Below are 15,421 nucleotides of genomic sequence, written 5' to 3'. Positions count from 1 at the left end.
CTTCTGTAAAGGATCTGTATGAGGTGGATAGCACTGTTGGAGAGATCACATTGAGTTGAGCCCTGGATCATCTTCTAGGGAAGATTCCTTTACTTACTAAGTAAGCCTTTTCTGCATTTTTTAACCAGAAGGGAATGCCTCAGGGTTGGCATTTAATTTTTTAGGTTATTAAACTAACTTGGTCTTGGTCCAGCTGTGGCAAGCTACTAAGAGGGCAGCACAGAACCGAAACCTTGGGGCTTAGAAAGGATGGCTGTAAGAGGTGTTAAAGAATGAGGGACAGGAAGTTGAAGGCTGAAGAAGAGTGAATCAACATACCAGGCACTGTGCTAGTGACTATGGATATGTAGATGAATGAGACATGATATTTGCCCCCATTGAGAAGCTTAGTTTAGCAAGAAAGTCATATGCAAAAAGAATACAGATGCAGGAGTGATAATTCTTTCTGCTTAAGTTTGGGAGAGCTTTAAAGAGAAAGTAATGATGAAACCGGACTTAAGACTTTATCAGGCATAAAAGGAAGAGGATGAGGTGAGAAGAACATTTCCAGAAGAGAAAATAGCATGATCATGGTAAATGTGGGGTGTATGTGAGTGTGAAGGAGTGAAGTCCTTTTTTCAGTGGGGCTAGAGTTATAGGATATAGATATGGGAGTGGGGCTGAAATTGTTGCTGAGGCTAGAGCTCCACTGAAAAGGGCCTTGAACCTAATAGTAAGGAGTTGAAATTTATGTATTGGTAATAGAAACCCAAAGTTCTTAAAAAAGATACCTACATCAAAGTCTAACTATAGGATGTGGGGAATCAATTACATCCCCAAGGAGGTTGTGCAAAATGACTAGAGAAGAGAGGCAAGGATAGAGCCATGGGAAATGTCACCATCATAAAGGTTGAAGAGAGAAAGAAAAGCCAGTGAGATAGGGGGTTATCAGGAGAGAGCAATGCCAGGATAGAGCTTGAAGAAGGGAGTGGGATTTGTCAACAGTACTGAAATACTACTGGGAGGTCAGGCCCAATGAGGATTGAGAAGACATGGCTTATGGATGTTAAAGCAGAAACCAGATTTCAGTAGAAACTGGGCAGAGTGAATGAGGCAAAGAAGTAGAGGTATTGAGTGTGGACTCCTTTTTTTTTTCAGGATAATTGATGGCAAAAGAAAGGAGAGACATAGAGAATAGCCTGAAAATGAGACAAGGTTGAAAGGCATTTTTCTTTTTAAAATATATTTTTAAAAGGAGAGATGAGATTAGCAGATATTTAGACAGAAGGAAAGGGACCAGTGGAAAAACAGATATTAAAAATGGGAGATGGGGGTTGAAATTAATGATGCCTGATGAATCCTGTGAAGTGGGAGTAGGATCAAGAACACAGTGGAGGAGTCCTCTTGTTTTAACCATTCAACTAATATTAGGCAACTTTATTTCTCTAATGCTCAATTTTCTCATCTCTAACCCTATTTTATAGATAATAGGGTTATTTTAATAATTAAATGCTTAACATAGAATCTGACACATAGCAAGTTTTCTATAAGCATTTATTGCTGTTGTTTTTATTAATTGAGCATTTATTGCTTACTGTCAGGAACTCTGCTAGGTACTGAGAATCCGGGCCGGGTGCAGTCCAGTTATGGAGCTTGCTGCCTTCAGGAGCAAGGGAAGGAAATGCTATGTAGATAAAGCTCAAGAGAAGTCTGGAGGTGTAGGGGCTCACTTATTTGCTATGGCTGACATCCCTTACAGGTAAAGGTGGGGAAGGGGGAGAGCTCCAGGTATGGATCAAAGAAGCCAAGAACCTGACGGCTGCCAAATCAGGAGGGACTTCAGACAGCTTTGTCAAGGGGTGAGTCCCTGGACCAGCATGAAATTAACCAGTTTTAGGATAAGAGAGCTAAGGGAGAAGCCCAATTTAACCTTTCTCTGTGGATATTATACTTGTGTGTTCTACCACCTCCAGCAAGCAATATTTTCCCTGAAATTTACTGCAAAACCACCACTACCACATTTGCACTGGTCTAAGCTCAGTTTGGACTGGATTGTAGTGCTGAATGCCAAAGAAGAGGGTGGAGACAGATAGGTTTGGCTTTTCCTTTGTTACAGACTTATACTCTTAATTAATCCTTAATAATAATAAAAAACATCTGTCCCCTGACAGTTAAGATTTGGGGACTCATTACTTTGTTCCCTACAATATTTAAGCAATGCTAGCTTTCCCCAAATTATAGATCACCCCCTGAATTAAGTTCTCAAGTAAATCATGTTTGGCTATACCTATAATTACTAACATTTGTTTCATTTAAAGAGGACCTTGCCCAAAAGAAATGTAAACAAATATTTAAAATCCATTTTTAATTTAATATAATATTTTAAATAGAATAACATATTAATTTTCTCTCCAGGTTGAAGGAATTGAATCAAATGAATGATCTAGTGGGGGGCAGTAGGAACTCTGCTTCAGATTCCAAGGCAGGAATATTTATATTAGGATCTGAGAGTTTTCACACATCCCTGAGCTAGGCCTGTGGTAGTGGAAAGGAGAATTTAGATACATATTGCCAGACTTGAGTAGGTTGTTGATTATTCCCCGCCCTCTGCCAGATACCTCCTTCCCATGAGGAATAAGGCCAGTAAGCGTAAAACTCCTGTGATGAAGAAGACCCTGAATCCCCACTACAACCATACATTTGTCTATAATGGTGTGAAGCTGGAAGATCTACAACACATGTGCCTGGAACTGACTGTGTGGGACCGGGAGCCCCTGGCCAGCAATGACTTCCTGGGAGGGGTCAGGCTGGGTGTTGGCACAGGTGAGAGCTTCTCCCCTTCCTCAATATCTTAAAGGCCTTTTGTACATTTCTCTCCCAATATAACTAACTTCCTCTCTACAAAGATTCTTTATGACAGGAGTTGTCTTCTTTTCTTTGAGTTAATGTTCAACCAATATTTATTGAGTACCTACTATGTACAGGCCTAGAGGAATACAGCTCATGTACTCTTTCTTATGTGTACAGATAAATGTGACCCTGATTGCCAGGAACACCATCCATCATCTTCCCACCAAAAATATCTGAAAACCTACTTATATCTGTACCTATAATTTCCATCTTCCATCCTGTCATAATGAAAGAAGGGTCCTTTCTAGCAAAGGCCAATCTCTTTCCAAATGTTTGAATTATATCCTCACCTCTCAATGACCTCACTTCTGGAATCTCCTATCTCTCCTGACTGATCAGTTTCATTCTTCATTCTCTCTGCCTCCCTACTGGAGGTGAAAACAGATATGCTCTGGTATTTCTGATTTTGAAAAACATAAACCTTCCCTTAATCCTACAACTCCCTTTTAACTTATTAAAAATAATTATCTCCACTCCCTCACCTCTTCTTTAGTCTTCAATCCACTGTGAGCTGACTTCTGTCCCACCACTCCACTGAGCAATTGCTTCTGCCAAAGTTTTGTTTTACTCTTACTAGAATTTTAAGTGCTATTCAATGTAGCTGATCACTTCCCTTTTCTTGAAATACTTAGCTTTTAATCAAGACATTATACTCTTGATTCCCTTTTAACTCACTGCTCACCTTCTCAATTTTCTTTGTAGTTTCCTCATTCTATACACAAACTCTAAATGTTGGTGTTTCTTAAGGCATAGTCTTAGATCCTTTTCTTTTCTCTATAGTCTCTGCATTCCTGTGGCCTTAAATAGTAATTATATATTAACTCATACAAAGCATTTAACACAAAACATCTAGGATGATATTTTTACATATATAAGCCAGTTCATGTCAGCTCCCTGCTTAAAACCCTTCAGTGGCTTCCTATTGCACTTAGAACAAAGTTCTCAGCATGCCTACAGGCCCCATATGATCTAGACCTTCTCTGTTCCTTTATGATCCATCTCTGTATCTCTCCTGCTTACTCACTATGCTCCAACCACAATGACTTTCTTTCTGCTCTCCAAATATATCAAGCTTATTCCCACTTTATAACCTCAGCAATTAGTGTTCTCCCTGTCTGGAAAGGCTGGCTCCTTCCTATCCTTCAGATCTTGACTCAAATGTCTCCTTTTCATAGAGGCCCTCAGACCACTCCATCTAAAGGATGCCCTGCTCTACGCACTACAAATCACCTTGTTTACTAACTTCATGACATTTACCTCATTATCTGAATTACTCTTATTGATTTACTTGGATATTTTCTGTCTTTCCTATTCAAATGTAAGCCACCTACAGGCAGGACTTTTTCTGCTTTCCTCACCTACAATACTATATTCCCTAGAGACTAGAAGAGTACTGGCAAATAGTCGGCACTCAATAAATGTTTATTGAATGAATGTACAAGAGAATAGTAATGAGGCTACATACAATCCTAACTTCAGGCCTGGAGTTTACAGCTAGAGAAAAAAGGTGTTCAGCTTCTTTATTAAAAACACACACAGGAAGATCCAAGATGGTGGCGTAGGTAAACATTTTAACTGCTGCCGTCCACAACAATTTCATAACTACAACTAAGAGACAAAACGTTTATTGCCCAGAACCACGGGAAAAGCTGGCTGATTGGAGGCTCTACAACTAGACAGAAAGAGAAAAGAGCATTCAGGGTACAAACACTGAAAAACTGAGGTACGGGGATGTGCGCGGGATACGAGCTGATGGCGGAGCCCGGTTGTCAGCGGGTGTTGCTTTCTTTGGCCTGAAGAGAGACAAGCTCCCGATCTCTCTGAAATCCAGTTTCTGGGGAGAAACTGGGCTGTCTGCCATCGAGTTGGAAAGTGAGGGTGGCTTGCTTGCAGAGCTGCGCACAAGAATAACCTTTTGCTGTGCCGGGGCGCGAGACGCGGGGAGGCGGTCGAGACGGCTCATGGCCAGCCATCACTGTTTGCCACGCCCTAGCCTAGTGATGCCCTGAGACTCCACCCCACACAATCCACCAACATACCCAAGCTCCAAGCAGTGGCTTTTGCATATGAATGGCCTTCTCTATTGCAGTTAAACCTAGTAAACTGGCAACCCGGTACAGACAGCGCCAAAGCCTCCAAGCTCCAAGCAGGGAGGAGAGGACTGTGGTTCTCACTGTAGCACCTGCAGGGCAGCCTCAGACAGTAGCTGACCTGCACCCCATTGGAGATCCAGAAGCCAATGCACCTAGTGGTCAGTGTGAGACACCAGATTTCAACTCCTCACACCCATAAGTGACACATTCGGGAGGTGGACTCAGCACGAAAGCCCCACTGAAACAAGTCCTGCACCATAAGCGTGTCTCCAGCACAGCAGTTCTCCCATTATAGACACAGCGGGTCCTCACAGCCAATTGGCCTGGAGGTCAATTCCTCCCAGTGTACCAACAGCAATCAAGACTTAACTACACCAAGACTTTGCACTCAGCCCACAAAGGGGTGTACTAAGAGCGACCACCTTGGGTGATTGGGGAAGCTGAGCTACTGGCCCCTATAGGTCACCTACCACACCAAGCCACTCCATCAACACAGGGAGGCAGCCAAAATGCGGAGACACAGAAGCATATCACGAACGGGAGACATGGAGGAAAGTAAACTACTGGACGACACAGTGTTCAGAACCACATTTATAAGGTTACTCAAGAATCTTCTAAAAACCGTTGAGAAACTTGAAGAGACCTCCAAGGAACTTAGTGAGACCATCAAGAACCTTAATGAGAATGCCAAAAAAAAAAATGGAAAAGGACCAGTCAGAAATTAAGCATACACTGTCTGAAATAAAGAATATACAGAAACTCAACTGTAGATCAACGTACCCCAAGAGTCAAACCAAAGAACTGGAATATGAGGAATCAAAAAACACCCAACCAGAGAGGTGGAAATAAAGAAGAATCCAAAAGTGTGAGGATAGTGTAAGGAGCCTCTGGGACAGCTTTAAGCGTAACAACATCTGAATTTTTGGCGTTCCAGAAGAAGAGAGAGAGCAGGATATTAAAGGCCTATTGGAAGAAATAATGTCAGAAAACTTTCCGTACCTGGTGAAAGAAATAGACTTACAAGTTCAGGAAGCATACAGAACCCCAAACAAGAGGAATCCAAAGAGGACCATCCAAGACACATCATAATTAAAATGCCAAGGGCAAAAGACAAAGAGAGAATCTTGAAAGCAGCAAGAGAAAAACAGTTAGTTACCTACAAGGGAGTACCCATACGACTGTCAGCTGATTTCTCAACAGAAACTATGCAGGCCAGAAGGGAGTGGCAAGAAATATTCAAAGTGATGAATAGCAAGAACCTACAACCAAGATTACTCTACCCAGCAAAGCTATCGTTCAGAATTGAAAGTCAGACAAAGAGCTTCACAGACAAGAAAAAGCTAAAGGAGTTCATCACCACCAAACCAGGATTACAGGAAATGCTGAAGGGTATTCTTTAAGAAGAGGAAGAAGAAGAAAAAAGTAAAGGTAAAAATTATGAACAACAAAAAGACATCAAATACATACATACCAACAAGTGAATCTAAAAATCAAGTGAATAAAAATTCTGAAGAACAGAATGGACTGGTGAATATAATAGAATCAGGGACATAGAAAGGGAGTGGACGGGTCCGGGTGAGGCCGTGGGCCCCTGGATCCGGGTGAGCCTGGGTCCCGGGTCCGGGTGAGGCCGTGGGCCCCTGGATCCGGGTGAGCCTGGCCCCGGGTCCGGGTGAGGCCGTGGGCCCCTGGATCCGGGTGAGCCTGGCCCCGGGTCCGGGAGAGGCCGTGGGCCCCTGGATCCGGGTGAAGCAGTGCCCCTGGGTCCGGCCGAGACCAAACCAGAGGGAGTCGGACCTGCATTACCACCATTTGTCCACCATCCAGAGCTGAGGGGTCAGTGCCGACATGTACTCATAGGGAACTGGTGGACATTGATATTGGGTCTCAAAAGAACTGTTGGTCCAGAAAGAAACTCACTACAGACTGATTCATTTGCCTGTCAGCATAACTATTATTGCTCGTCGCACATTCAATTCTTATATCTCTAGTGACACATGATTTCGCTCATCTAGGGGAAATGATGAACAACATAGACTGATGAACAAGAACAGAACCAGAAACAAGGAGGCATCGATCGGACTATCGGGCCTCAGAGGGAGGATAGGGGAGGGTGCGGGGAGGGGGGAGAGATCAACCAAAGGTCTTGTGTGCATGCATATGAGCCTAACCAATGCTTAAGTTCAACAGAAGGTTGGGGCATCCAAGGGGAGGGGTGTGGGATGGGAATGGGGGGATGAGGACAAATATGTGACACCTTAATCAATAAAGAAATTAAAAAAAAAAAAAGAAAGGGAGTGGACTGACAATTCTCAGGGGGAAGGGGGTCTGAGGGGTGCGGGAAGAGATTGCACAAAAATCTTACCCCTATGGATGAAGACAGTGGCGGGGGGTAAGGGCATGGGGTGGGGTGGAAAATCAGGTGGAGGGGAGCTATGAGGGGGAAAAAAGAGGAACACCTGTAATAATCTGAACAATAAATATTTATTATAAAAAAAACCACACACACCACCACACAAAACATTTAAGTCAAGTTGGCAATAACAGAAGGGCAATAGCTCTGGCATGAGGTGAGTTCTCAGACACCAGAGCTCCACACCAGCCTCAGAATAAGAGGTCTCTAACTATTGGTGTCCCAGTTGGAGTACCATTTCATTAATCAGAAGCCTCTTGACAGAGTCTCAGGAATAGCTGTGCAGAATCATCGGGGAATACTTCCCAGGGAAGTCTGCTGTCCCTATTAGTCCATCTTCATAGCACACTGTCTTTTATGGGGTGGCTGGCTATCCTTGTAGTAAACCCATCTTTTCTGGTGAGCTAAGGGGTGGGGTTCCTGTTCAGCCTCCTCTGGTGTTTCTTTTCAGGGATCAGTAATGGGGAAGTGGTGGACTGGATGGACTCGACTGGGGAAGAAGTGAGCTTGTGGCAGAAGATGCGACAGTACCCAGGGTCTTGGGCAGAAGGGACTCTGCAACTTCGTTCCTCGATGGCCAAGCAGAAGCCGGTTTATGAGTTGGCCAGAGAAAGTCAGAGGAAGTGAAGAAACCAAGAGTAAAGATTTATAATTTAATATGTGTATTATGTCTATGTGTATACAAATATGTATTTCTATAAATCTCACTATGCTAGAGTGTTGCAGACATGCTCCTCTTTTGGAAACAGGTTCAAGAATAAGGGTCTCTTCAAAATGTTTTTTATTTGTGCGTAAGCTAGTATACTTGCAAAGTCCATTCTTATATCTTTCTGAGTTTTAATTAACTTCTAAAACGTTTTAAAATAACTTTTTTATCTTCTGTCTTATTATCCTTGTTCTTACTTCCCTAGGAAGCCCTGGCTGCCTCTGGCATTAGTAATAATCTATGTTTAAATGTGTTCCTGGTCTGAGGCCAAGGATCTGGGAAGCAGGGTTGGGTTACTAAAGACAGGAGAAGATGGTAGAAAGGTGAGTAGGTCCTCTCCTTCCTCTCTAATTTATGCTTTTAATTCCTTTTCTACCTTGACAAATTTCTAGAACTTTGCTTTTAACTCCTCTTGTTTTTTAATCAGTTTCCACCTTGCTTGAGTCTAATGGTTTTTGTGAAATGGTAAGAAAATTATTCAGTTCCTTCTGGTTCTAGACACCTTCACTATACCTTATAATGGGGCTGCTTTTAAAAGAGCACTTTAATTAAATAATAGCCTTTAGACCAAGTCATGGACATGCGCAGCAAGTAGTTCTTGGTGGTTCCAGAGGACCAGAGTGACTGAGGCTGAAGTGTCTTCCAGTCTGTGTTGAATTCTTTGCATTTAAACTGTTACAGTGGTTGTTGGAGAGCTCGTTTCTCTAATGAAAGGCAAGACATCTTCATTCTCAACATGTACCACATCTTTCTTAGTGTTTGTGTCCACAATGTATTACCAAACAGAATATGGTCTACATACCATTTTGTCCACCAGAATAGCCAAGTACTGTGTAAACTGGTCCAGTGTTTCTCCGGGTTGGGCACTGTTAGTGCTCCGAGATAATGTATTCTGACTTCTTTCTTGAAATGGTTTCAGATCTTATTTTTTCTATTGTTTCCTAATCTTAACCTAGATGTAACATGGGAGTGATATGTTGAGACCTTTCTAAGAAGTATTTTAATGAGCTAAGGTTCATTTTCTAAAACTTACTGTTCCAAACTGACCTTTTTATTCTTCCATGTGTATCTACATAGTCATTTTTTGAAAGAAGTCTATACTGGAGAAGAAATACCTGTCAGTCTTGTCATGTGCTCACTCACTGACTCTGCTATATATGTGAACTGAATGGGAGTGTTTTTAAAAGGGTTATTTGGTATGGATTGATATTGTAATGGAAGGCAAACTTGAGATACTGTGCTGTAACTTGCTCCTTTGTTCTCCACCCACTGAAATGTACTTGTTCTTCAATAAAGTGTTCTCACTTGTTAAGTGTTTGCATTTGTTGGTTCTATAGATGCTTTTGTCTCTGATGTCCTGACTTCCTATTGTTGTTTTTCATGTGGCTTGAAGGATAAGGAACAAAGTGACAAATGCCCTTCCCTAACCGTTGTATACAGATTCAAAGAAAATTTCCCTTTCCCCACATTGCTTTCCGATGCCTCCACTGAACTCTGATCCATTGTATGTAGGGAAAGAACTGAGAAGCCATCTTAAAAGTGGCACCACTTTTCATTCTCTCAAGTACCAAGAGAACTCCTCCTTTAGCTTTGTGCCCCCCAACCACATGCTGGAGGGGTGTACACAGGGGAAATGTTCCAAGCTGTGTTTCTTTCTTGATCCTTCAACTTCTCTAGGAGATATAGAGCCTTTTCCTTCACTCTTACTACCATTATTTTGTTTTGAGAGATAAATAACACATATGCTAAGTAATCCATCTGAGAAATAAGGCTCTGGGTTTCTAGGTAGGTCTATGTGACTTTTGACCTCTTGTGTAAAAAGCGTGATATGCAAATCAACCAAACAGCAGAAGGACCATTCAGACGACTTTCTGGATGACCTTCCGGACAACCATGCTATGACACCCACTGGTGCCAGGCCAGCCAAGGCAGGTGTGATGTGATTGGTTGGGGGCCCAGCCATCGCTCCATGATCACCCTGCAGAGGGAGGCCAGGTCACCGGCCGGCTGGGCGATTGATCAATCGGGGGGCTCCATGATCACCCTAAAGAGGGAGGCCCAGACCACTGACTGGCAGGCTGCAGCAGGTGGACGGGGCTACCTCTTTGGTGCGATCGATCATGGGGCTCCCAGACTGTGAAAGGGCACAGGCCAGGCTGAGGGTCCCTACCCCCCACGAGTGCACAATTTTGTGCACTGGGCCTCTAGTTAGTATATGTTTAATAACTTCTGTGTACAAGGCTTTATGCTAGGTATATTACATATTATTGCCTTAATTTCTCCAAGAACCATATGAAGTAGAAAAATTTACCTTTTTACAGAGGAAAGTCAAGGCAAGAGTTAGGATTTGAATCAAGGTCTGACTCTATAGTACCATGCTTCTTCCTGCAAGGATGATATGTGTGTTATGGATGAAGATTCCAAGGAAGGAATGCTTCCTGTCTTCTAAAATATCCCGAAGAAATAAGTTTATTTTACAAAATAGGACAATCAGAATGCTTTGGAAGTTACCTAGCCAGCTGACTAACTGAATAGTTAGGAGGAGAGTGGCAGAGAAGGGAACAGAGAAGAACAGAAGCAGAGGTATGGACACGGTCAGGGTGGAGCTAGCCCCTTTGGGCTGGCAGTGGGCCTAATTCTGCTCTCTCCTTTCCCTACTTAAGGAGCTGAGATTTTGTCAATTATAATTTAAAGGAGGTTACAGTGAAACTGCCTAAAGAAAGCAAGACTGACTTGCCTTAACTATTGTAAAACAAAACAAAAGCTTTTCAATTTTTTAAAGCATTTATATGTGAGAGTCAGGCCCCGATGGGAACTCTGTTCAGGAGGCAGTATTTATCATTGGGCCTTTGACTGCTTGTATGCCCTGGCTTGCCACTTGGCATGTTAATGATAAAGATAAGGAAGGGCATTCAATTTCCTTTAGAACAATAGACTCTGTCTGACCGGAGACTTCTGACATAAACTCATTGTATTTTGCCTTTTGCCCAAAACTTGCCTCCTGCCTTTCACAACTCCTATACTTCCCTTAGGGAAGAGGAAGAAAGGGACCTTTTTGGTCCAAGTTTGATAATTTCTTCTGTATCTCATTCCACTCAGCAACTGCCTAACTTTCATTTTGCATTTTTAAAAGATTTCCACTAAATCTCCCACCCCCAATAGAAACAGCATTTCTATGATTTACCACTGGCCCCACATGTTCTGGGCTCATGATTTATGTCCCATTGCTCTGCTTTGGGGAATGAATTTTTACAACTTAAGAGCCTCTCCTCCTGGGTCCACACTGAAGTCTTGTGTCTGAGCAAGATTATATATAGAAGGTGAAATATTTCTCCTTGCTTGGAGTTGTCAGCTGTCTTTAAATGAAAAGTAGAAAAAGAGGTAGGGGCAGTATAGCATAATATTTAAGAATATTGACTAGAGCCAGACTACTGTTGTTTAAATCCTGACTCTGCCACTTACTAGCTGTCTGGTCTTAGGCAAGTTGCCTAACTTCGCTGTGCTTCAGTTTCCTCATCTGAAAAATGGGAATAATAATAGTGCCTATCTTATAAGTTTCTTGTTAACATTTCAGAGTCAATCAATAGAATGTTTAGAATGGCACCTGGCATATAGTGAATGCTCAAACATCATAAGCTCTGCCTCTCTACCCAGCCTGCTTCCTTTTCTCCTCTAATTTTTCACTGATGACCCCCTGGGTAGAGCTAAATCAGAAAGTGTGCTGGCTCTTAACCATGATACTGGGTCCCTTCCATGAGTGTGGAACAGAAGGTCCTCTGCAGCACAGAGAAGAACACTGTTCTTTAAAACACTGACAGACTGTTAAGTGTGCCTGAAGCCAGAGCAGGGGTCTGAGTATAGCCACACTTCCCAATAGCCCTGCCTTAAATTTCATGCCTGGACCCTAAGGCTAGACTTTGTGCTGCTGTAGCTCCCATCTGCTCTATGCTCATCTCTTAAAAGTGATTATCTGATGAACTTAATAAACTAGGCTATCTTTTTTGTGCCTTTTCCATTGTTTAGTTTTACTGAGGCTTGCAGTGGTGCAAGTGTTCCTAGATCATGAGCTTGGAGCTCCTCTGAGGAGGGGACAGCTTTGACCACCTTTTACTATGGGACTAGAGGCTCAGTAAGAAGAGGTTGGATAGGGCCAAAGAAAGCATTCTGCTCTGGCCTGATTTTTCTTCCTAAGCTCCCACTCATAGTAGCATTTTCCCAACTCTTAGATGAAGCAATGGTAAACATAGCATTTGTAGACTAATGCCCTAAAAGGTGAAATGACAAGTCCAAGAATGTTTTGAAGCTTCCCCAACCACCAATGATACAGTTAACCTATGAGGAAAATTCAGCTACACTTGCTAAGGTATTCTGTTTGTTATGATGGTGCTGCCCTCTATTGCCACCTGAGGGTAGAGGAACCATTTAAAACACGGTCAGTTGTTGGTGATCTCATCCAGAGACACGTTTGTTTGGGGGGCAGTGTACCAACAACAAGGAATGACATTTCACAGACAAGCTAAATTGGCATTCAAGAGCCAGGCTCCTGGCTTTGAGTTCAAGATGGTGGAGTAGGAAGATCCTGAGCTTACCTCCTCTCATTGACATAAAAACTACAACTACATATAGAACAGCTATCTCTGACAATGGCCTGAAGACTAGCAGAAAAGATTTTCTACAACTACGGATATAAAGAAAAAGACACATTGAAATGAGTAGGAGGGGTACAGTCTAAGTCTAGTCATAACCTACCCTACCCTCCACTCTCCATGTGGTGACTCACAAATGGGAGGAGTATCACAACAGTGGAGGTTGTCCTAGAAGAGTGAGTGGTCCAAGCCCTAGCTTGGGAACTGCACTAGGAAGAGGAACCACCATAACAACTGGCTTTGAAAAATCTAGGTGCTTATGTCTTGGAGAGCCGAAGGGCTGTAGGAAACCCAGGTTGTGCTCTCTCTGAGTCCTGGCACAGAGGCAGAAGTTTAAAAAGCACTTAGGTCATATATAAAGGTGATACATTGAGACTAATTTTAGGGTATGTACTGGAGGGACACGGATCTGTCAGAACTTTCTCCTGAGTCAGAGTTGCTGGTGGGTGACAGTTTCTCCCTTTCTTTAACCTAGTTGGTCAGACACTGGCAGGCACTATTTCTCCATTAAGCTTGCTAACACGGTTCACCCCTCCTTGGCATGTTCCTGAGGACCCACCCAGGCTAGCACCCTTTCAAATGGCTCCTGATTTGCTACACCTAGTGGGGTAGGTAAATGTGGTACTTGCATCCTCCCACAACCACATCAAAATTACAACTAAAATACAGAAGAGCCATCATTCAGAACCACCTAAAATCTGGCTGGATGGAAGACCTACAACTAGAGAATTAAAGATGAAAGCACATTGAGACTTGTAGGAGGGGTGGAGGCTGGACTAGGCTAGTCTGACACCCACGTGTGATGTTTTTTTAATTGGGAGGGATATATTGGCTGTGGATATCCCAGCCACACACCAGACCCTCAGCCCAAGGTTCCAGTGCTGGAAAGAGAAGTCCCTGTAACTTCGGGCTATAAAAACCAGCAGGGACTGTGGCTGAGTGACACAGAGGTTGCTAGAGACCCAGACAGTTCCTCTTAAAGGACCAGCACAGGGACTCACTCCCTCTGAGCTCCAGCGCTTAGGCAGCAGCTTGAAAGGATCCAGGGACATATGGGGAGGAACTAAATTGTCTGCCATCGGGGCAAAAACTCAGGGGCAGCTTTCTCCCAGACAAAAGTTCTTGCAGAGGTCATTGTTTCTATGCTGAAACTTTCTCCACCACATAGCTGAGTGGCAAACACCATATCTGAGTCTCCATAAATCTGCCTCACACTGTTTTCCCTGCCCTGATGATTCCCTGAGACCCTGCTTCACCCAATTTGCTGCCCTATCCAAGCTGTTTGCAGTGGCTTTTCCATATGAATGGCCAGTCCTGGTTCAGGTTTCAGACTTTCCTAAAATCTCTCAAACAAGTAGCAGCTGGACTCAGCATGCCCCATATCACTTGATAAGCAGTCCCAGGCCCGGCACTAGCAGAAGCCTGCCTTGGTTCAGAGTTTGGCCTCTCCTGGGCACCTCTAAGCTCAACACAGGTAGCAACCATCTGCAGATCACTGTGGCTTGTGTAGGGCACAGGCAGTGGCTGACTTTGAACCTCTAGGAAGCCCCAGAGCCAGTGCACCTGGTGGAGAGCTTCAGATCATGCCAGATTATAACTCTACACATCCACAAGTGACACACTCATGGGGCAGACTTAGTGAGCACCAAAGCCCCACTGAAGCAAGTCCTGCTCCATAGGGGTATTTCCTGCACAGCAGATCTTTTGCTGTAGTCACAGCTGGTCCTCACTGCCAATTGGTCTGGAGGTCAATTCCTTCCATTGATGTCAAAATCAAGGCTCAACTATAACAAGACAGTGCACACAGCCCACACAGGGGCGCACCTAGACTGCCCAGCTCAGGTGACTGGGGAGGCTGAGCCACTAGGCCCTACAGGACACCTATTACACAAGGCCACTCCACCAATTCCAGGAGACATAGCAACTCTAACTAATACACAGAAACAAACACAGGGAATCAGCCAAAATGCAGAGACAAAGAAACATGTCACAAATGAAAGAATAGAAGAAATTTCTAGAAAAATAATTTAATGAAATGGAAGCAAGAAAACTACTAGATACAGAGTTCAAAAACAATGGTTATAAGGATGCTCAAGAACTTAATGAGATCTTCAAGGGACTTAGTGAGAATTTAAAGGTTCTCAGTGAGAATTTCAAAGACATGAAAAAGCATCAGTCAGAAATGAAGGATACACTAACTGAAATAAAGAATAATTTATATGGAATCAATAGTAGTGTAGAGCAGGCGTCCTCAAACTATGGCCCGCGGGCCACATGTGGGTGTTTTTGCCTTTTTGTTTTTTTACTTCAAAATAAGATATGTGCAGTGTGCATAGGAATTTGTTCATAGTTTTTTTTTAAACTATAGTCCGGCCCTCCAACGGTCTGAGGGACAGTGAACTGGCCCCCTGTTTAAAAAGTTTGAGGACCCCTGGTGTAGAGGATGCAGAGAATCAACTCAGCAACTTGGAATATGAGGAAACAAAACACACACACACACAATCAGAAGAACAAAAAGAAAAAAAGAATAAAAAATATGAAGAAAGTGTAAGGAGCCTCTGGGACAACATAAAACATAAAACATTTGTATCATGGAGGTGCCAGAAGGAGAAGAAAGAGTGAGCAAGATATTGAAAATCTATTTGAAGATATAATGACAGAACACTTCCCCTAC

General features: G+C 43.1%; 1 protein-coding gene across 3 annotated transcripts in view; it reads left to right on the top strand.

Annotated features, from left to right (window-relative positions):
- SYTL4 (synaptotagmin like 4) overlaps window positions 1-9,573 on the top strand; it is a 93,029-nt gene extending 83,456 nt beyond the window's left edge. For 2 of the 3 annotated variants that reach the window (XM_079764792.1, XM_079764793.1), the window contains exons 15-17: window positions 1,739-1,838; window positions 2,594-2,802; window positions 7,847-9,573. In XM_079764792.1, the coding sequence (XP_079620918.1) occupies window positions 1,739-1,838; window positions 2,594-2,802; window positions 7,847-8,022 (485 nt within the window). In that variant the 3' untranslated portion in view covers window positions 8,023-9,573. The remainder of the gene's footprint in view (window positions 1-1,738; window positions 1,839-2,593; window positions 2,803-7,846) is intronic. The other variant, XM_079764794.1, reaches the window with a different exon arrangement.
- The last annotated feature ends 5,848 nt before the right edge of the window (window positions 9,574-15,421 follow it).

The sequence above is a fragment of the Cnephaeus nilssonii genome (assembly GCF_951640355.1).
Source record: "Cnephaeus nilssonii genome assembly, chromosome: X".
Taxonomy (NCBI): domain Eukaryota; kingdom Metazoa; phylum Chordata; class Mammalia; order Chiroptera; family Vespertilionidae; genus Cnephaeus; species Cnephaeus nilssonii.
This window is presented reverse-complemented; position numbering and strand designations above follow the sequence as displayed.